The 23109-nt window shown below is 42.3% G+C and overlaps 2 protein-coding genes, 1 long non-coding RNA gene and 1 pseudogene across 3 annotated transcripts in view; 3 read left to right on the forward strand and 1 right to left on the reverse strand.

Moving 5' to 3' along the window:
• Window positions 1–223: 223 nt before the first annotated feature.
• LOC135573980 (F-box only protein 36-like) lies at window positions 224–1985 on the forward strand (annotated as a pseudogene).
• Window positions 1986–3099: 1114 nt separating this feature from the next.
• Window positions 3100–16576, forward strand: LOC115136910 (zinc finger and BTB domain-containing protein 38-like). The gene is made up of 3 exons (XM_029672819.2): window positions 3100–3460; window positions 3982–4055; window positions 11426–16576. The coding sequence occupies exons 2-3, from the start codon at window positions 4035–4037 to the stop codon at window positions 15401–15403; spliced, it is 3999 nt and encodes a 1332-aa protein (XP_029528679.2). The 5' UTR covers window positions 3100–3460; window positions 3982–4034; the 3' UTR covers window positions 15404–16576.
• On the reverse strand, window positions 4049–21498 carry LOC115136920 (uncharacterized). Its single transcript, XR_003864727.2, has 3 exons — window positions 21392–21498; window positions 20255–20327; window positions 4049–7176 (listed from the first exon to the last, which is right to left on the reverse strand). It is a non-coding gene; the product is annotated as an uncharacterized LOC115136920 (long non-coding RNA).
• The window catches only part of LOC115136912 (ras GTPase-activating protein 2-like), a 54515-nt gene continuing 52027 nt past the window's right edge, over window positions 20622–23109 (forward strand). The window contains exon 1 of the mRNA XM_029672824.2: window positions 20622–20856. Coding sequence (XP_029528684.1) covers window positions 20799–20856 — 58 coding nt within the window. The 5' untranslated portion in view covers window positions 20622–20798. The remainder of the gene's footprint in view (window positions 20857–23109) is intronic.

Raw genomic sequence — 23109 nt, forward strand, 5'->3', positions numbered from 1 at the left:
GTAGGATAGCGACGAAATATTAATCCGCTGGGTCGTGACCCCCTAATCCAACTGTTTTCTCGAAAATATACATGACATCGTGGGTTGATCATTATTTTATTTATATACTTAAATTAGCAATCACTCAATATACAGTTGCGAACAGAATTCGCTTTCATTGTCACACAAAATATTTCGCTGTTGTTTTCTCTCCGTTGTCATAGAAACTCTTTAGCGTCTAAAAATGGCGTCTTTATTTGGCAAGAAAGTGTTTGAAATAAATGGCCCCCTCCTACAAGATATATTTTTCGGCTTACTGTCACTTAAACTGAGGTAAATTATTATATTTTATCACCCATTTGATATGTATCTTGGGATTGTTGAGAGTTAAAAACAGATAGTCAACTTTATCAGCACAATGCTGGACTGTGCCTGTGGAGAAAGGCTACACATCAAGACAGCAGCCATGGTACACAAACACTGTATTTGGTAGTGTTGCTCTCCATTGACATGATTGTACTTTTAAATGCTACATATCAACCTTATGTATCTGACATTTCTTTCTGCGAGTAACTTTTCTGTTTCAACATGCTTTGAACATAGATTAAATACAAGGCTCTGATGATTGGAGAGAACTGAGTTGTATAACGGGCCTATTTATTTTTTCATTTCTCTTCAGGTGATATGGATCATGGAAGATTTCTTTGCGGATTGAATTCAAGGGTGCTGCACCTGGAGAAAATAGGATGACCCACGATGACCATTTGCATGATTCCCGCATGCAGTGTAAGGTTTCCATTACAAGTCTCTGCCATGAAACTCTTTAAGCCTACATCAGCTACTGTATTTGTTTTTGTGTAGATACACATGGTTCTGTTGGTGTCTTGAAAAGTGCACTGCCCTGAGTAGGTATGTACTACTCCTTCTCTAGAACAGGTAGGTGTGGTGTTTGGCCAGCAGATTTTACAGTGCACCCAAGCACTGTGCCATGGGAACTTTGATTACCTGGAGTGCCTGCCCAATGACTTACTGCTCCAAATCCTGGCCTTCTTGGAACTGAAGGACGTTGCACTGCTGGCACAGACCACAAAGAGGTTCCACAAGGTGAGCCTGGGCTTTACAAACCCAAAGGACAGGTTTCTCAGATGAAAATTAAATCTACTCCTGGGAAAAGATTCATATTAAGAGAATTTCAATTTTTTAAATATATTTTTTTACCCTTTATTTAACTAGGCAAGTCAGTTAAGAACAAATTCTTATTTTCAATGATGGCCTAGGAACAGTGGTAGAACAACAGATTTTTACCTTGTCAACTCAGGATTCGTTCTTGCAACCTTTTGGTTACAAGTTCAACGCTCTAACCACTATGCTACCTGCCGCCCATTGACATTGCTTGCTTTTAAATCCAGGACTAGTCTTAATGTGTCCAGGAAACCAGTCCATATTGTGCACGCAAATAGTTTACAAAAGCACATTTTACTTTCATATGCACATTCTTTCATTAAAGGCCCTGACAAGGAAAACCTCAGGGCTCTAGTTAGGCTATAACATGGCCAAGAAAATATGATCTGGGTTTAGTTAGTGAGCTAGTGTTTGTCTGCCTGTCTGTGTGTGTTGTATTTCAATACGGAATGGGATATCCCAGCTCTGCAACTCTCCAGAGTTCTGGGAACAGACTGTGAGGGGTCGCTGTGATAAACTCACGCCTGACATGGAGGCCCTAGCCAACGCCACGGGCTGGAGGAAGATATTCTTTGCCTTCAACACCAAAGAGAACCAGCAGTATGTACATGGAGGTAGCTAGACACTTAAACAAGACAGTGTTACTCATCTCATAATAAAGATTTGAGGAAATATAACTTTCTCTGCCATTAGCACAAGGAGTTATTTATGCATTTGAATGGTGTGTTGTGTCTCTGTTTAAAATGCACTATTGATTGATTTATGTTGTGAATGTGTATTTCAGAGCTTGTTTATTCTCTCTGCAAAAATAAAAAAGTGCCAAATGCTATATGCTTCCTTTGAAAAAATAACATTAAATTATTTAGTCTTGGTTTTTGTTATTGCATTTGAGCTCTAATCCAGTATGTTATATGCACTGTTTACAAGTAAAGCCATAATATTACTGAATGAATGCATGTTGCAATGGAATTGTTGAGGTGTTTATTATACTCTCTGGGTGTGACTGTGGGTCGTGTTCTTCAGTTGAAATTAGATACTTGGTAAAGTGTCCAATCTTTATCACACTCAATAATAGTAAGAACACATTAGTATGGTGTTTTAAATTGTATTCAAATATTGTTACGTGCATGCCTGTTATAATAAAGAGTAGGCTAAAACAGATTCAGCTACTTATAATGAGCTCATGGGTCAACCGTAAAGCTGGAGATGTTTCCTGTTTGAAGACCGATTTAGCGTTCCTACGCCCTCTGCTGAAAACTAACTGTACTGAAGGAGCTGTGTGAGGAGGGGGGACCTGATACAAACACTAGCCAGCAGAGGGAGCAAAGTGGCAGAGAAATACACAATCCGTACTTCAGGATGTGGATCAAGTAAAACAAAGGTGACGTATGCAAAACAAGTGCTATCAGACAAACGTAATCCTGCTGTTGAACTGTAACCACACTGGCATGAGTTTGAAGGTAATCGAAGATAGGCTTATTTAGCGAATGTATCAGAGAAAAATGTGTGAACCCTCCAAGTGCAAGGGAAGTTTGGTGAAAGGGGATTTTTTTAAGAGCAAACATTTTAGTAGTATAATCAGAAAGATAGGCCACATAACCCCACTTCATTTGTTTAAATAAACTCATACTCACCCTTTACATCATAAGAGGAGAGTCATGTAAAACAGAACATGTTTATATATATATATTTTTTTTAATCTGTCTTTACATTGCAACATTACAAAGGACACGATGGAGATAGTTTTTAATGCATGTATTGTTGTTTAAAAACGTGTCTTTTAAGTTGTAAACATCGACTAATCATTCAATCTTGTCCAAATACCTCACTTCGGGGGGTGAAATGGATCAGATTCCCGCACACACACGGCCCTCACTGGTACTGAGCTCTATTATTAGCCTGAGTCAGAGTCGCTAAACACCGCCTCCTCAGCTGGGTCTGGGAGGAAAAATATTCATTACGTAACAAAATATCTCTCTGGCTCCACTTCCTGAACAGCACAGTGGCTAGGCCTGCGACAGCCCGGAAGCCTCACTTTCTCTCTATTTATATGTTTGGGCAGAGCTCACTCTCTTTCGTTTATACCTTGCAACACATTCCCACCACCCCTCATGTCCTCCTCATCTCCTCTTTGTGGGTCAGTGATGCAGCAGGAGTGACGCAGCAGTGTCAGCGCCTCATCGGCCTCCAGACGGGCAGCGTCTCAGGAGTGGACTGGAGGGAGAATTTGTGTGCCCAGGCTGGGCACAGACACACACACAGGCAGCCAGCCACCAGTAAACAGAGGAGAAGGCGGAAGGTAAATTATATGGCTAGGCAGAGAGAGAGCAGGCCTGGAGCTGGCTAGCAACAACTCTCCTTCCTACACTCTCCAGAGGGACTGCTCACTTCCATAGCGATAGCAAAAGGGCCTGTAGGACCATCAGGGAATAAAAATGTTAGTCGGCTACTGAGCATGTGTGAGTTGGATGTGCCAGCGCAACAGTAATGAGGATCAGTGTTTATATACGCGGTGTGTCTGTTTTGAGAGAACAAGGCCTAGTCAGGCTTGCGCTATGGGCTCTGTTTCCCTGCCGATCAATGTTCCTCTAGTCTACTCTCTAGCTGGGCTCTGCAAGTGGCTCCGGACAGACTGAGGCAGTAAAGGCATGTCTTCTTTTGTTGTGGTTTTGAAAATATCCCAGCTGTAAAACAGTTGTGTGTGCCCAAAAAAATAGAGGATGGCAGAAGGAATATATCTAGACAATTTCTATTAAAACTAAATGAAATTTTAAAAGTAAATGGTAAAGTCACATTGTTGATATGTGATCTGTCTGACAGGGATGAATCTCCAAGCAATTATTCAAGAGTGAAAGAAGAATTCATCCCAGAGAATGGCAACAATGAATCAACAGGTTGGATCATTTTAATTTCTCCAATATCCACAAATAATCATGTGTTCATAGCAATATAAATTTGTCCAAATGATTTGTTCAAATTTCAACCGCTCTTTATGTATTCTTTGTTTGCAAGACATTCGAAGTACTAACAAATACTGTGGGAGAGGGGTTGTGGTAATTGAGACCAACAGTAGGTACTGCAGGCACTTAATTTGCAATTCTCAAAACAAAACAACAAAAAAAAGCTTTTAAAAAAACAGCATGGATGGTAAAGGAGGACTAGACTTATTATTTGTTTTGGGATGTTGAGTTCCCCTGCAGTGCACCAGTGGAAATCGATTGTGCAGGCAAGACTACAAATACAGGAAAAGTGGGGAGGAAGCAGGCAAGACCATTAACCATACATAGCAGGAATGTCTTAACACTTAAGGAAGAGAACGGAAAGACACCAGAGGAAAAACTGAGATAAAGGCATGATAGTGGCCACTCAAACATGTCAAATCATATTTCCTTTGGCTTTAAGAGGCTCCCTCCCAGAACGTGTAAGGTTCGCAACCTTTACTGATTCATACCACCATGCTGTTAAGGTAGCACTGTTTTCTTCAAAGGTTGCCACAGCAACAAGGTCATGCCAAAGTGCAGCGGCTTACAGAAGTGTGAGGGCTGGCGTGCTCCAGGCTGGTGTACTGCTTACCCAGGCCAATGCAAGCAGACAGGGGCCTTGATCGCACTCAGGTAATGTCAACAATCAAGCCGGGTAGGCCTGCACCAGAAATAGCTGGCAGACGGCTGAGCTTGTGGTTAATTGTGTGCGTCTCGATCACAACCACAAGGCCATGTGACTAGTAATGAGCAGAGGAGAGAGAAAGCACAGAAAGCAGGAGGGGACAGAGGCATGGGGATTTTCATGATAAGCTGAAGGAACACTGGTAGAAAGTGCACAACAAATGTCTTCCATGCATTTCATGAGGCAAATCTGTTCTGTGAGACCAAATAAATGTAAAATGTGCATGGATTTCACACCCGGGTGCAGAAGCCTCATCCCTGACCCCGGAAAGAAAGCAAAGACACATTTGCAAATTCAAAAACACTTGTAATAAAACCCCTCCGCCTTCATATGCATAAAGCAACTGTGTGCATCTACAGCAGCTGGTGGGGCTAGCATTGCCCTGCCTGCCTGGTTTAGCCCCTCCCTCCTGCACTCTGCAGTGCTGAGGCATCCCTCTGTGTTCCCATCCATCAGCAGCCTCCACAAAGATGACGGTCCTCCTCTCCCCCTGCTCTCTTCTACATCCTTTTTTCTCTCTCACTTTCTCTTACTTTGAAAGTGCAGAAGTAGATGAGAGAAATAAACCATATATAGTCACAGATATCTCATTGATTATGCTGCTATATACAAACGAGCTTTGTAGGCTTATGTTCATGAGGCAATGCACACAGATGTGCTGACAAAGAGCGAGAGAGGGTTGAGTGTACACAATAGCACACACAAAGAGAAAGTGCATGTGTGCATAGGCATGAGACAGATGGAGAGCGTGATGTGACTGTGTTTGAAAGTGAGCTACAGATCTAGCTTCCCTTTTGGACTGTGAGATACAGTATGAATGGTGTCGGTGTAGAAGTTGAGCAGAAATGTGATTGTGGGTGCACTTTGTGGTATGGTTGAAGTTGTATCGATGTAACCCCGGTAGCAGGCGTGCAACCTAGGTGTTTTCTCTGTGCTCTGTGCAGCACGGCGTAGTGCTGTGTGATGTAGCACTGAGCCACTCTCTCTTACCGTCCTCAGCCATGATTAATAAAGTTGCCGTTTCCTGCTTGGCGACTGCAAAGTAGATGCCGCTGGGCTTCAGTTGCCCGGGCAGCACAGAGGCAGCAGACAGACCCATAGTCCAGTCTAGCTATTTTTAAACTTCAATGTGGGAATCCTGTGGTCAATGGTCTGAGAGCTGGGGCAAGCCAGGACAGGACTGGGTGGAAGAGGAGAGTGCGGGAGTACTCAACCAGGACCTAGGGAGAGACGAAGGACGTTGAAGCAGAGTGAGCAGCGTAGAAAGAGAGAGGGAGGGAATGAGAGTGAGAGGAGGAAAGAAAGACAACAGCGAAAGCTCTGCCTCCAACGGCACCACTGAGCAGCGACGACTCTAGAAAAAAAAGTGCCTACTTTCGCCTTCCTTTCACAAAAGTTTTTTTTTCTGTACGGTAGAGAATATGGACTATAGTGGAAGGACACTGCGTAATGTTTTTGGCTGTTCGCCTTCTGTGTCAGCTGTTCGCCTCCTGTGTCATTTTATCTGATTCGCAAAGGTATGTTCTGCACGTTTCCAACCAATCTACAATCTATCTTTAACGGAAATACACATATTGCATGGGGTGGCTTGACTGGGTTCTGCTATGCCATTTTCGCTCTTTGTTTGACTAGACAGCTTGTATTCATGACAGTTTTGTTCTCGCCTTGTGGATCACAGAAATTAGGGAATTTTAATTTTTAAGGGTTTGAAATGCATATCGCATGATATTCTAAGGCACAGTGAACTAGGGTGTGGCAAAGAGACAACCGTTCATGACAAATTCAAAATTTCCGCTCAATGTGTGAACAGAGTAAAGCACATCAAGATGAGAGAAAATTGGTCATATCAGCCCTTATTGAAAAGAATCAACTGAAACCGCAGATATGCAGGCAATTTCCAGATGAAAATACAAGGAAAGCGGCACAAACCAGGGGAAATCAGCATCAAGGCTGAAGCACATCGCCTGCCATAAGCAGAAGAGAGAAAAGTCCATCGGCTGCTGCATTTCTGCTGCAGACTCACACACACTGACACATATCCAAAGTGGAAACAAAGGGCGGCGAGCCTCCATTGCGGTGGTGTTGGAGCCTGGGAGCTCTGCGGCGCTGTGGCTCTCAGACAGGCAGGGCTCACTGCGAGGAAGGACCAAACCAAATCCCCGGACGGCTAATGCAGTCGCCCACCAGCCCCACCATCCGTCTGAATCTGAATCCCAATAAGTGCTGCGCCACAGCATGTTGCCATGACAACATAGGCCTGTCAGACGGGGAGGCAGGAGGCTGTGTTTCCCAGCGATACGCAAGGCTTCTCTTCTCTGTCTGCTGCCAGCCATATTGTAATCGTGGCACCTAGAGAAAACATGAGCAAAAATGTATTTTATTAAGATAGATTTTTCTTCAAACAAGTGTGCTTGATCACTTTAATAATAAGTTAAGTGACTACGCATTTTTGTTTCAATACGGACATTTTAAGTCAAATTAGTGTTTATGGCCTGGGGCGGAATGTATGGTTTATTGCTGTGCAATTATGTAAATCTAACCTCTGTCATTAGGTTATTCGTTCTTCCCTGCCTTTTCTGAGTAATATGTAGAGTGTGATGCTTAGGACAGTCAGTTGAAATATAGACTGAAAATGAGTACAGTTTCAATATTAAAACACGTAGATGTAATGTAGTTGAACAAGCAATTGGGTGCAATAGGGATGCCTCTAGGGCAGTATTCAACTAAGGGTATATGGAAAATGATATTTTTGTTACGAAGAGGTGGTCTCATCTCAACATCATGGTCTAATGGCAATCTGGAGCAGGGACAAATGGTACCCCATAAACGGGCAGCCATTTTAACCTACCCCAACAGCTCACCTTCAACAAGGATAAAGTAAACTATAGAAAATGGCCGCTATGCCATGGGAAATTACAGTATCAGCATTTGGTAGTACACATTTATAACCTGCCCTACTATATGCATAACAACAATGCCACAATTGCAGAGCAGACCTATACCATCAGATAGCCTTGTTCTCTCTGTAAGCAAAGCTGTGGTGCGCTCCAAAGCACCTCTGCCGGACATCAGGGATTGCATCTTTGATGTCAGACAGGGAAAGAAGACATTTTGCATTAGGAAGTATGTTGTGACGCTGATCTTAAAATAAACATGTTTCCAGAAGTCGGGGACAAAAATCACGGGATGCTAATAAAAATAGAACTATGTTGCCTAGGCTTCAGCAGCATATAGGCATAATCATTAATAGTCATGCAAACAGAAAGTCAAAAAGAAATGCTGATAGCCTAAATATAGCCTACCTCTAACTTCAGAAGCTACTTGCCTTTGCAGATAGGCTTTTACACAAGATGATGCTTAGGTTGACAGAGGTGTTGCCTCAGACCAGTCCACACAGTGACATAGGCCCACTCCCCTGGGAGGGACACACAGGAAGTGCTGTGCTCTTTAATTTCCTCTTAGGTTAGACAGAAAGACAAGAGATATTAAAATCGCCCTGAACCACATGCAAAAGCATCGGAAGACGTTACACACAAACATAAAACAACCCACTGGGCACAGACTCCAATTCAACATCTATTCCACATTGGTTCCATGTAATTTCATTGAAATGACGTGGAAACAACGTTGATTCAACCAGTGTGTGCCCAGTGGGAATGCTCTACAGATGTCTATAGATATAGTGAAGCAGGTGGCGTGTTTGTGTAAGTCGTATGTGCGCGCCATGAATGTGCGATTTAGGGACTGGATTAGCAACTGAATTCTACACTGAAAAGAGCTAAATGGTCAACATTGTGGTCGTTCCACTACAGTGGCTCTGTAGCCCAGTGCAGCGGACCCGTTTCAATTATAGGGCGTTGGTTAACTATTCCTGTAATTGTATTAGCTCTGTCTCAGCTGTGTGTGGGTGAGAGCAGTCAAAACAATCCTACAGTGCTTATGAATAATGAACTAACGCTAGGGGCAGAAAGGGCAAATGAGTCAGGTGAGGCAATCTTACCATCTCATATACTGCCATTAACCTGAGCCTTCAGTATGAATTATGCTGATGTACCTACCAGCCAGTAAGGGCAATGACTCTAGCATGGCTGGTGACCTGGAGTGGCATTGAACGTTTCACTGAAGCAGATAGAGCGACTCCACATCCTGGGTGAATCACGTTTGTCCTCATTCTAGTTTCCACTCCACCAGATGTATCACTTGCCAGGTACAAGTAATTTTTCTTCAGGCACTTGACTAGCGCATGTTTAGTGTGGCAGCCTCCAGACTGTAGTCTTTCTGCGTTAAGTAGCCTAATGTGCCTCACCAGATTAGGAAACAACAAAACAGAGAAGAGTCTCCAGGAAGCCATACGTCCTCAGGAATAGGTTCACAAATATATACTGAACAAAAATATAAACGCAACATGCAACAATTTCAAAGTTTTTACTGAGTTACAGTTCATATAAGGAAATCAGTCAAATTAAAATAAAATAAAATAAAAAATGATTAGGCCCTAATCTAGGGATTTTACATGACTGGGAATACAGATATGCATCTGTTGGTCCCAGATACCTTAAAGTTAAAAAAGTTGGGGCGTGGATCAGAAAACCAGTCAGTATCTAGTGTGACCACCATTTACCTCATGCAGCGCGGCACATCTCCTTTGCTCTGCATCAGGCTGTTGATTGAGGACTGTGGAATGTTGTCCCACACCTCTTCAATGGCTGTGCGAAGTTGCTGGATATTGATTGGGAACTGGAACACAATGTCGTACATGTTGATCCAGAGCATCCTAAACATGCTCCATGGGTGCCATGTCTGGTGAGTATGCAAGCCATGTAAGAACTGGGACATTTTCAGCTTCCAGGAATTGTATACAGATCCTTGTGACATGGGGCTGTGCATTATCATGCTGAAACTTAAGGCGATGGCGGCGGATGAACGGAACGACAATGGGCTTCAGGATCTTGTCACGGTATCTCTGTGCATTCAAATTGCCATCGATAAAATGCAATTGTGTTTGTTGTCGGTAGCTTATTCCTGCCCATACCATAACCCCACCAGTGATCATTTGCCCACTGAAGTCAGTTATGAACCTGGTGATGAGACAGTTTGTGCAGAAATTATTTGGTTGTGCAAACCCACAGTTTCATCAGCTGTCTGGGTGGCTGGTCTCAGACGACCCTGCAGGTAAGAAGCTGGCTGTCGTGGTTACGTGGTCTGTGGTTGTGAGGCTGTGGGAAATATAGCCAAATTCTCTAAAACAATGTTATGGTAGAGAAATTAACATTAAATTCTCTGGCAACAGCTCTGATGGACATTCCTGCAGTCAGCATGCCAATTGCACGCTCCCTCAACTTGAGACATCTGTGGCATTGTGTTGTGTGACAAAACTGCACATTTTAGAGTTTATTTTTATTGTCCCCAGCACAGGGTGCACCTGTGTAATGATCATGCTGTTTAATCAGCTTCTTAATATGCAACACCTGTCAGGTGGATGATTACCTTGGCAAAGGAGAAACACTCACTAATAGGGATGTAAACAAATGTGTCCACAAAATGAGAGCAATATGCTTTTCGTGCGTATGGAACATTTCTGGGATCTTTTCAGCTCATGAAACACGAGACCAACATTTAACATGTTGCGCTTATATTTTTGTTCAGTGTAGTTCTATTAAATGCGAGGCAATTATTCAGAAATGTAAAATAGAAATGTCTGAAAGCAAGGAGTTTAATTGAATTGGTTTTCAGACAATGGTGAGTGCTCATTTCCAGGTGTACACATTTTTCCAATGTATGGTCAATGCTGTTTTTTCCAACAGAGAATCATCAGAAATTATTCATGTACAGCATTGTAAACATTTTGTAAGGGTAATGTCAATAGGACATTTTTGTACTGTTGTTACTTTTCACTGAGTAAATATTACACTAGTTAATTCTCATGAGAACTAAGCATTGTTCTGGTTAATCTATTTAAATAGGCTTGTGGAAAATAAGATAGGGCCTACAGTTCTTCAAGATATGGTATGCCAGCATCATCTCCTTAAACTTTGCTGCCATCTAGTGTGACAAAGTAAGAAGAGCTGGATGGCTTTCTTATAAAACTCATTCCACTTGATTTCTATAAGGGCATTACTGCCAAATCCAGCCCATGCCCATGCTTAATCAAAGTAACATAAACCATATACCTTAGATTATCTCTGTATGAAAGGAAATGTTATTGTTTGCACAATTATAGCCAACTAATATTTTGAATACTAAAGAATCTAACACAGAATAAATAACACAATTTCTAATTCCACATCAGAAAAAGTATGTACCCCTTTCATATGTTTTTGTTAAATTCCAGAATGACAATTTAGTAATTTTTACATTTTAGTCATTTAGCCGACACTCTCATCCAAAGCAATTTACAGTAGTGAGTGCATGTATTTTCATACTTGTCCCCCGTGGGAATCGAGCCCACAATCATGACGTCGCAAGCGCCATGCTCTACCAACTGAGCCACATGGGACTCAGTTGGTACAAATGTAATGACGTGTACATATTATTCATTGTGACTATAAGCAATGGGTTTCGAAACCAATTTGAAATTTCCTTTATGTCCTCTATGCAGATGACCGTGACGTCTCCCTGCACCCAGGGCTTGATGGACAGCTCCCATCCCCAGGCGCTCCTCAGCAGGCTCAATGAGCAGCGCTCCCAGGGCCTCTTCTGTGATGTCACCATCGTGGTGGAGGATGTAAAGTTCCGGGCCCACCGGAACATCCTGGCTGCCTGCAGCGGATACTTCCGCAGCGCCTTCACCTCCACTGAGGTGTGGACTTCCAGCCAGGTGCTGGAGCTCATGGACCTGAGGTCTGAGGTGTTCGCCAGCATCCTCAACCTCCTCTACTGTTCTAAGGTTACATCATCACCTAGCACAGAGGACACTAGATGCCTGATGGCAGCTGGAAAAAGACTGGGGATTCCCTTCTTAGAGAAACTAGTGGAACAAGACAGGCAGGACTCAGGTGGGCCACAGATCCAGACCTCAACCAACCCTGTTAAGACCACAGGCCGTAGTAAGGCCCAAGGTCCTCGTAAAGCAAAGAAAGAGACCTCCAGGCCAGAGGAACCAGACAGTGCTAGAGGCCCGAGGATCACCAATGCTTTCTCTATCACTGAGGTGGGTCCCGGGAACAACCTCTTCACCCCACTAGACCTGCACAGGGGGGAGAGGCTATCACCTGATCTTGGACAGACCCCAGCGGGCTGCCCTGCCCCCTGCCCCCTCGCAGTGGACAATGAGCCCATGCAGGCGCTGTCAGAGCACTCCTACGCAGTCATTAGCCAGGGACCCAGGGACCCTGAGCACAGGGATGGCAACCAGGAAGACAACAAGAAGGGCACCAAGCCCACACAGTCCCAACCAAGACAACTGGCCAGCAAAAACAGTGGCCCACTCAAAAAGCGTCACAGACTGCGAGCCGCCTTGAGTAAAAGCACACCTCAAACACCGGCTGTAGCACATGAACCTGTGCATCCAACTGGAAGCAGCCCGACATTAATTAAGCCCATTGTACAACATGTGGGAACGTCACCCCCGTCATTATACCCGCAGACAAGCAGGACCAATGAGCTGCCTCTAGCCATTGATAATGGCTATAGGGAGCTGGACCCACCTCCACTTTCAGCCTACACAGATGATAGCATATCAATCTACAGCTGTGAGCACTGTCCAGAGATATTCACCAATAAAGCACTTCTCACCGTACACACAGAAATGCACAAAAAAAGGTTTGTCAGTCATTTGTTTTGCAAGTTTTGTCGCAGGAAGTTCATGCATTTGAAGCGGTTGCGGAATCACGAGACTGTGTGCACGAAATCACAGAGGGGCTCGCCTGAACACGAGCCCCAAGGCAAAGAGGCCGGGGCAGACCATTATTCAGACAGCATGCCAAGCACGAACAATACAGTAACTAATGTCCAGTTATCTCCGACTGAACTTCCTGACCCTTTCCCTCCAACCAGCCTCCAAATGAACCCCAAGTCAAAAACACTGCAGGCTGTAGATAAGTTAGTGAAACCTAGTGGAGGCCAGAGGGTCTATAACTGCAGTGTGTGTAAACGGGCATATGTGACCGTCTCCAGTCTGAAGCGCCACGAGAATGTTCACTCCTGGCAGAGGGCATACCCCTGTCACTACTGCAATAAAGTGTTTGCCCTAGCCGAGTATCGCACCAAACACGAGATCTGGCACACAGGAGAGCGCCGCTACCAGTGCATATTCTGCTTAGAGACCTTCATGACCTACTACATCCTAAAGAACCACCAGAAGGCCTTCCACGGAATCGATCCCAGATTGTCTGTGAGTAAGAAGTCAGCAAATGGAGGATTTAAGGGCAGTGTTTACCCCATCAAACTCTACAGGCTTCTGCCTATGAAATTTAGAAAGAGACGGTACAAGACTTACAGTCAGACCTATTCAGAGGAGCTGGAGGGCAGTGAGCAGGCCCCGCTGGGCTGCAGCTCTCCCATCCCTTCATTTGATGATGGTGGTGCTATGAGTAACCAAGACGCTGCTATATTCTCAGTGCCTGTGACATTCATGGCCACTCCAAAAGTGGTGGCATCAGTAATGCCACGCATCAGTTTTGATCAGCCCTGTGACCAAGATGTAGACCAAGATGCAGGCACAGGAAAACAGGCCTCTCACTCTGAGCATAATGGGCCTCCATATAGCTATTCAACCCCCTTGGCCATAATGCAGGCAGGTGGGGAGTCCCCTGCAATGGACTATGGAGATGGTGCCGCATTCCAAAGGTTTAAGAACCAGGAGGGCAACAGTCACAATCTACCAATCCTAAAAAGTAACCCACCCAGCTCTCTGAACAGGCTATGTGAGCTCTCAGCTGCAGCTCAGAGAATTGAAGCCATGACCAGTCAGCTTTTTCTGCCAGGGGCTGAGAGCCTGGTCACTAGCAAGACTGCAGGCGGGGGAACTGAAACGTACATTGCCAAGCCTGCATGTCCAGGTCCCTCCGTGGATGGTCACGTTCTACCCCTCTGCCAGATCACAGTGAAAATTGGCAACGAGGCAATCATTCGCCGAAGGATCAAGGGCTCCAAGCTGTTCCCCAGGAAGAGGAAAAGAAGCAGCGGGAACCAGGTAGAGGAGAGGTGTTGGGACCAGGGCCGGCCTACAGAGGGCAGCATGGAGATCTCCAGCCTCCGCTTCAGGACAGAGGTCACTTCTGTCATAGAGCCAGAGCCATGTGATGACCTCACTGACCGTGACACAGCTGACAAGCTCTGGCGTCCCTATTACTCTTACAAACCCAAGAAGAAGAGTAAGAAACTGAGATCCAAACACAGAAAAGAGAGACGTCGTCTATGCTATTCCATGACATCCTCATTAGTGCCCAGGGCCAGCAAAGACTACCTGGATAAAGGATGCAGAAGTGCTGAAGAGAGCATCTCCAGCGAGGGTACAGAGCTGAAACAACGTCTCAGAAACACCAGCCCAAAGACGGCATACACCTGTGACATCTGTGCAAGCACCTTCATAACGGCATCTGGTCTGAGAGCGCATGTCATTGGCTGTCACCCAACTTTCTGTCGGACCTGTGCAAAGCAGTGTCCCCCCGGCGAAGCCCCCAGTGCCAGCTTTGAGACCGCTGAGGACAGCAGGGATTACGTATGCAAGAGCTGTATGGAAAATGGCTCCTGCTTTGACAATTGTGCCCGCAGCCCCAGCACAGAGAAGCGGTATCGTTGCTCCTTCTGCCCCCAGCGCTTCCTCTACCTCGCAACCAAGAAGAGCCATGAAAAAAAACACCAAGAGACAGTAGGAAAGGGGTACAGCAGCGACAACTACTCCACAGTCCCAAAACGCCAAGCAATTTTGGACTTAGGCTTAAATCTGAAAAAGCATGTCATCAAAACAGAGGAAGGGGAGGATCAATATAGCATCGACAAGGAGAGCAAAATGCCAGCGGGATCACTAGGCAGGTTCTCAACAGAGAAGATAGAGCCTAAGCACGAGGAATGGGAGGACACAGGTGACTACATGTCAGTGGCGCCCGAGAAAGAGATTCCATTTAGAATTAGTGATGGACACTATCAGAAAACTCCAATGTCACCCCCCTGCACCGACACCTTTTCTCCTTCCCCTTCAGAGATGCAGTATAGAAAGCCTTCCCCTTCAGAGATGCGGTACAGAAAGCCTTCCCCTTCAGAGATGCAGTACAGAAAGCCTTCCCCTTCAGAGATGCAGTACAGAAAGCCTTCCACTTCAGAGATGCAGTATAGAAAGCCTAAAAAGTGCATTGAACACAAAGAGCAACATCAGACAAGCCTCACGTCCAAAAGGCAGAATCAAGTAGACTATATCGGTAGAGAGACACCCAGCCATAAGGCCCCTATGACCACACCAGGAGCAGACAGTCATTTTAGCTATGGGCAGTCTTCTTCTACATATCTGAAAAGAGACTCTGTCACTAGGGCAACCACTCCCTCCTCGCCCAAGTCAGAGAAGAGTACATACAGTGCAAAGAAGAGACCTCTTTACAGACATAATACTACTTATCATTCAGGAGGGAAATACTTTTAAGTGATTATATGCCTATGTAATAAGTTGCAGACCTACAGTCAAATACATACAGTACCAGTCAAACGTTTGGACACAGCTACTCATTCCAGAGTTTTTCTTTATTTTTACTATATTTATAGAAAATAGTAAAAATAAAAACCCTGGAATGAGTAGGTGTCCAAACTTTTGACTGGTACTGTATGTCAATAGATTTCAAAGCTGTGCTTGATGTAGGTTCGTTTGATTTAAGTTAGTTTGCCCAAAATAATGGACACAAAGGAATTGACCCAAACTAAATCAAGTTCACCTCAAGTACTTTGAAAACATTATTTGATATTGTGTTTTTGACCTGGGCCTGGAAAACAGATAGATCTGAAATAAGTTGCCAATGGAAAGCAGATATTGAATATGAGGACCTAACTGACATTATGTAAATATAGTTTTCACTTATAACAAAATAGGTAATTTTTCATGTTTAAAAAAAAAAGTGATTTATTTTTGTACTTTATTTTGCTTTGAGACTAGTTCATAATTATTGTGCTGTCCATATTCTATACCTATGCATAGTTATTTGCACTTTATAATAATTTATATTTACACTGTATAGGCTACCATTCATATTAATAGTCTGTCCACCACTTTGGTAGTGTCATTACCACATGCACCATCCAAATGAATGAGTCCCTATGTGTGTCTTAAAATAATATACATGAGTGTTACAAAGTTGACAAACTGCAGTTTGTCAGAGGGAATAAATAATTAATCAATAAACCAGTAGATAATGACAGGAAGAAAACATACATGCTTGTTTTTATATTCCCGTGTCTTGGGTTATTTAGATAAATAAACAAACAAACCTGTCTGGAATTGCCGAGAAGAGCTGTTAAGCTACATTCTCGAATTAAGAGGACAAATTAATGCATGGCACACACATACACACCCTCCTATTGTTTAGATTAAATAAGCACACAGGAGGACATAATCTGTAAGTCCTTGCACTGATGCAGTTTGCAGCTGTTACTTTCATAAGACAAATATAAATAAAAACAAATCTAAGCCATCTAATATTTTTACTCTTTACTTTACTGAATGCTCCTCTACCTTTGTGTTAAATGTTTTACCTAACTTCTCAGTTGTATTACCTTTGGTAAATAAAAGTGTGCAGAGTTTGCAAAAGTGCAAATGCTTAGTAAATCTGACTGTCTGTTTACTCTGGTGCTCTGTTGAATTCAGTTCTACAGTCACTTGGTGGCCTTGAGGGTCAGCCCATCTGAGAAGTTAATTCCTTTCCCATCATCCCTCAACAAAACCCAGCAACATTTTAGAGTTTGGCCCACACAAAGCAAAATCCAGATGTTCCCCTCTCCCCACCCCCCTGGAGTCGGAACTGGCCCCGATCTGGTAACAGGTTTATTAGGTAGTACAGTACTTACCTTCTCCTCTGCAACCCCCTTGTTACCTAATGCTACCAGTTTCTGGATAAACCTTAACTACTACTCTCTGCTCCTTCAATTATTAAGTTGACTGTGTTAATGAAGATAAACCATTGAGGTGGCTGTGAGTCACAGGCCATGAGAGTTTTAACTATTTACAATTGGCTACACAGTCTAAAAGTTATTGATGAATAATACACACTTGACAAATCAAAGCATAGTCATGGAGTAGTCATCATGGCTGATACCCATAAGGACCACATAACCAAATGCAAAGCAGGTTAGGTTTATACATTGAAACTTCCTCTGGTTTATAGAAACGGCAAATTGAATCACACTGGTATCCTCTTCTAACACAAGCATCTGGTCATCTAATCTACTTCCTTCATGATGAGGTAAGTGGTCACATAGATAAAAACATCCATATGGGTGATTCCTCACAAAATTAGAACAAAAAGAAGAGTATGATTTTGGGGATTTTCATGAAATGTAGTCTATATAAGGTTCCTTTGGTGGAAGGTTTGTTGACATATTAGACATTTGCATCTTAAAGCATAATTGAGAAATCATTCATTGAAGCTGGAATGTGACATTTACCCAGGCCTCAATGGTTCATCTGTAGGTGCTACAAAGCAGAAATTGTCATATGAAACCACTTGCTCTGCAATATGAGTAGTATTTTGATTACAAAACCAATTCTTTCATTCATTTATGAATATTTAAAATATACCATTTTTGATTTGGCTAATGTTTCAATATATTGTTGATATACTCTACAAGCACAAAATTCCCAGAATGGGATCTCTGCTACTTTGGAGTTATAATCCAATATGTAAACATTACCAACAGAGTGAATGTGAAAACAGTTGCCCTCTGCTGCCGATTTGCAGGATGTGCAATGATACAAATAAAGGAGCATGCTATGCCAATTTATCTGAATAAAATGGGCCATAACTTTAAAACTAGGAGACATCCCACTCTGGAACTTTGATATGTCCGTATTGTATATTATGTTCATCACTATATAAAAACATTTGACTAATCACATTTTTTATATTTTCATTATAAGATCATTTGTATTAAAATCAAACTACTACTCATATTAAAGAGCAAGCAGTAAAGCTTCAAATGACACACATTTTTGCATTGTAGCACCTACAGATGAAACATTATGGAGCCTTAAACGAGGCCTGGGCAAGGCCAAAATGTTACAAATGTTCCAACAAATTATTTCTCAAGTATGATTTAAAGCGCAACTGAAGGCCAACTACTTCTCTGATAGAAAACAGCCCATGTGGCATCGATATTAGTCAGAAACATTTATTCTAGTATTAAAATTGACGACAAAGTGTAAACAGGATCATTTTGATAAAGTCAGTCTTGTCCAAAACAGTGTCATGTACACGTTTAAAGTGTTGTTTAAATAGAAAACAAATTGACAATATATTCTTTCATAACAGTTACATAAAAATAAAAAGAGACTAGCCTGCTGGCCTTACTGGGTCGATAGGAACATTAGCACGAGCTATTTAGGAGGGATATCACACCTGGCACAAATTATTGTCTAGTTCAGTTTTCCTGCCGAGGGGTGCCCTATACCTACACCCAGAGAGGATTAGTTGAAAGTTCGGGTAGCTTGTTCTAAAATGATTTTGTGCAGAGGGCCCTGAATGTAAAGATCTCATCCAGACCTGTCTGTTTGACTCCAAGTATCTTGCTTGCTGTGGTGATAATCCTTCTCAGCATATTTCTGACAGTGGCATTGCCAAACCAACAAACAATACAAAAAGTTTAAATAATCTCAATGAAAGATTCAGTATAGCACAGTCAACATTAAAAGATCCCAGCTTTTTGAGATAGTACAGTCTCTGACCCTTTTTGTAGATCAGGTCTGCACATTTACTCTACTGAAGCTTATTGTCCAAGAGGACACCCAGATATTTGTATTTCTCTACAATCTCTATGATCTGACCTCTGATAGATGTTGCAGAGGTAGGTGTTGTATGCTTCCTTAAGTCTACGCACATCTCTTTGGTCTTGTTGGTATTGAGGACCAAGTGTGATTTGTTACACCACTCTACAAAGTCATTTAGGACTGGGCCATGGTGTTCCTCGTCAGCATGCAACAGGCTGATCAAGGCAGTGTCATCAGTAGTAAAGTAACTACATGTAATCTAAAATGTAATTTACATCATCTCCAAAAGTCATTATTAATCATGAGATAACAATAAACAGTAACTAGTAATGCATCATACTCCCAAGAAAGGTTCAAATCTCACCTTTCTGGTAATTGTTTTTAGAAATTGCTCAGGTGTAGTCACTTTTGAAGACAAGCTCAAGTACACAGTACAAATGAGGAAAATATGAAATATTTTATATGACGTATATCCTATTCAACAAAACTGTATGAATATGGCTTGAAATGACATATGCTTTCTAAATGTAGTATAATCAAATTATAAAACCTCTTACTATAAGATTTCACCTTCCTTATAACTGTTAAATACATATTTGTTTGTCTAGTGTTAGAGAAAATGTGCATATTTTCTAAAGGTCTCTCTTGATCAAAACACCTGCCCCCACCGCTGTGAACATCAAATAGAGCTATATTAATTTCATATTAAATTTGTCCATCTATGACACAGAAATATTTTTTTGTTTAAAATCTATAGAATATTTAAGATTAATGGCTATAAATCAATCTCTGAATATGCTATAGTGATGAAACCACTCTCACCTGCTGCGCTATGATGTAAGGATTGCAGGCATGCGCTTTTTCAGTGGATGTGATGTAGGGTTCAGCCAGGAGTTGATGGACAGTCAGAAGAGCGAATTAAATGGTAGGAGCTTCAAGTGGTTTCAGATTTAATGTCCTACCTCACACAGGCAGACAATATACTACTGTGTCCGTGGGAACCAAGGTTATCGCTCAATGCATGCCATTTTGAGCTAGTGTCCACAGATCCAATTTCTAAGTGAAAATGTCAGTCGGAACGGTACCAGAACCATGCAGGTCCCCTAAACAGGGGACTTTACATCTAAGAGGGATACCAATTAATGTCAAATATATGTTAACAATCCTTCCTCCAAAGGACCCTTCTATTGATTACATTTTGCGAAAATCCCCAAAATCATGATATTTTTTTTCTAGTTTCATGAGGAATCACCCATATGGAAAAAAAATCAGGTTTAGGATTAAGGTTTTCAAAAGGGCTTGCAAAAAAAAGTGGGCACAAGGGTTTGGTTAGGGTTTTGAGGTCAAGATGGACTGGTGCTAAGGTTAAGGGTTATTAGGACATGGGTTACAGTTTTGAAAAATAAGTTAATATAAGGTTGGGTCTAGGGTGCTGTTCCAGTGGTGTAAAGAAGATTGGCACCCGAATTGACAGGCACAAGGCACTATCATTTCTGCTTGCCTTGAGCAGGCAGGTGTGCATACCTGTATTCCCTCGGTCCTTGTGAATGTCCTGAATAGTCTTGGATAAGAAATCCACCATCCAAACTGTGACTGCCTTGAAATAAGAAAGAGATGAGAGAAGTGAACATAGCCAGTTCCCTGTATTACTGAAAAAAGCACATAATCCGACTTTGCAAAACTATATCAGCAGTAGGCCTGAACATTTTTTACTTTCAAATAACAAAATATCAAGAAATGCTCCTATGGCAAGCACAGAAGTTACAAGTATTGTCTGTGCAAATTCCGTGTCTGTAGGTCGGGTACCGAAAGAGGAAGCGCATCCTCTCATATTTGACACTTTTTTGGGGTGTGAATCCTGCACAGAGCTTCCACTTGTTTTACAAACTGTGAGAGTCAGTGCAGTGAATACTATTCACACAAGTCTCTCCAGTCTAGTCTAATGTCAGCGTACGGCCAATAGCGCTCGTAGTGACGCTGCAGTAGGTTGGCCCTTCGCTTGCATTCATAAACGGATATTATAGCTAAGCGTTGAATGTACTAGCTACAGATACAGTCAAGTCGGACCATGGCGGAAGAAGAGGACACGAAAATACGGATTTTACAAAGCCTGCGGGGAAAGATATGTAAGTGCGAACGATGTATTTATTGTATCGGCATTCTTCAATTGAAGGGTTTAACAAAAAAGTAAACGACGTGAAAAAAAGAGGGGCGCGGTACGATCAACACAGCCAGTTCATGAAGATAGATTGAGACATTGTTGTGAATGAATGTTGCCCGGGCCCGATTAAACTTGTTTTATATTTTCAGAAAACGTTGACACAATGTAACTATTTATTTCAATATCACAGCTAGGTTATCTAACAAAAGCCTATGCAAAGACGGGCTAGTTAGTACAGTCAGTGGTTTGAAATCCACACACACGCATCAAAACACATGAGCAAGGACTGGCTAGTTTAACTGTTAGCTGGCTCGCGCTAGTTAGCTACGTTGCTAATTTAGCTGTCTATTTTTTTTCTAGCAAACGTAAAGTGCTTTCCGTAATTGTGCCACTCCCTATACAGGTAATTCATTTGTTTCAATGTATCTTATCTTAGCTAGCTATCTAATAATATTTTGTCATTCATAGCTAGTTCACGCTACCAGTAGCTAGCTAGTTACCTTGTCTCGGTTCTCATCTTGCGAAACGCTCGTGGCAGGAAGTTGTCTCCGTGTGTTGGTTAGGTTCTGAAATGTAACTGTGTTGAAATAACTAACTAGTTTCGATATTACTCTATTCCAGATTAGTCATCACTTGAGAAATGATTTTGAAATTTTAAGCCATACCCTTATCCAGCAGGGTTGGCTAATAGCTGGTTTTCGTTACTGTCATATTGATAAGAAAGGGAAAAAAACGTGAATTTACCCAGATTTGGAAAAAAATATGAATTTCATCAAAGATAATGGATACAATATATTCTTCTTTGAGTGGAACTTTTACACTTTCTGGATATATTTGGTCACAAACACCCTTGTCCATCCTTCTTTGAGCAGGAAAATAACCTGAATTAATAAAAGTTCCATAATACATTCTATAAGCTCTGTGTGGCCCTTGCAATGCCGTTTACTCACGTGAATAAGATCCATTTAAAAGTCATAATCATAAGGACCAGTGGATTACTGAAATTGCTTCCTTCCCATGGATGTCTGGTGCGTGCTTTTTTTGTTGTTGCAATTAAGAGACTTCTTGAGGTCCTAAACACAATTCCACATCAAGACCACATCCATCATTGTTATTATCCTCTGCATGTCATTTCATGACTTGCATCTATGAATAACAACTAGCCTATAGCAGATATTTAAGTAACTTTGTCAAAGTCCATTTGATAAAGAATTGGTTTGACTTCATAAACATGCACCTGGCTTTTATGCAGACAGTTTGTTAGTTTTGAATGAGCACAGTACCACACAGGATCTTTTGATGGAATGTTACTGGCACACAAACAATACTGTCAGCTTTGTTAGGGTAGCTGTGTGAGAGAACAACACCATTCACACTATCTACTGCAACATGAGAAAACAACATGCTAAGCATCACATACATAAACCTGTTTTAATTGCAGGAAGTCTAGTAAAAGTATGAATTTATCTCAATGGTCTAAAAGATGGGACTCCTCCTTTGATCAGTGTTTTCACTAAAAAGGACTAATCAAAGTACCTGCCCTTGGTTATAGACTACTGTACCACTACTCTACCAGTATTCGCTCCCCTTCGCTCTGGCTCTGATGCTTACTTCTGCAGATGCTGTCATGCGTGTACAAACAAGCACAGAAGTTGACATGCACAAAGTACTGTCATCATAGGTGTGCATTTAAACATAATAAATGAATGCATTATGCACTTGCGCGCACACAAATTGGCTGCAAAACAAATGACATTTTCACTAACATGCATTGATTAGCACCCAGGAAACGAGAGAAATTGAGGAACTACCCATGGCAAGAAAATCAGTTTGCCATCTTGCGAAACCTTTTTTCCTCTTGGGGTTTCTCTTTGTCTTAAATGAAAAAGTGTCAATGGAAGTCGTAGTCTATTCAGTACAAACAGAGAAGTTTGTATAAGTGTAACGTTTGCTCTTTGACCTCTTGCCTCTGTGTTTCCATGGCAACCAGTACTTTTTCTTGTGAGGATGGCATGGAGGAGGATGGCGTTAGCGAGGGCTTGAACTCTCCTGCAGGTCAGGCTCACCGGGGCTTAGTGGCAGCTCAGGGCTCTGCTGTAGGTTTTCACAGCCCTTTTCTGGGATTAGACCTATATTAATAGCCCTTTTAAAGAGCCTGATCCCCGACTCTGGCTTTTCTCCATTCAAGTTTGTTCACCCTTACGTATCCCAGACCAAT

Source organism: Oncorhynchus nerka, linkage group LG11, assembly GCF_034236695.1.
Source record: "Oncorhynchus nerka isolate Pitt River linkage group LG11, Oner_Uvic_2.0, whole genome shotgun sequence".
NCBI classification, from domain to species: Eukaryota; Metazoa; Chordata; class Actinopteri; order Salmoniformes; family Salmonidae; genus Oncorhynchus; species Oncorhynchus nerka.

What these genes read in the sequence shown, in the direction of transcription:
- LOC115136910 (XM_029672819.2), top strand. Translation starts at nt 4,035, where the DNA reads ATGGCAACAATGAATCAACAG. An exon ending in TGGCAACAATGAATCAACAG is followed by an intron (nt 4,056 to 11,425) that starts GTTGGATCATTT and finishes TCCTCTATGCAG; the next exon opens with ATGACCGTGACGTCTCCCTG.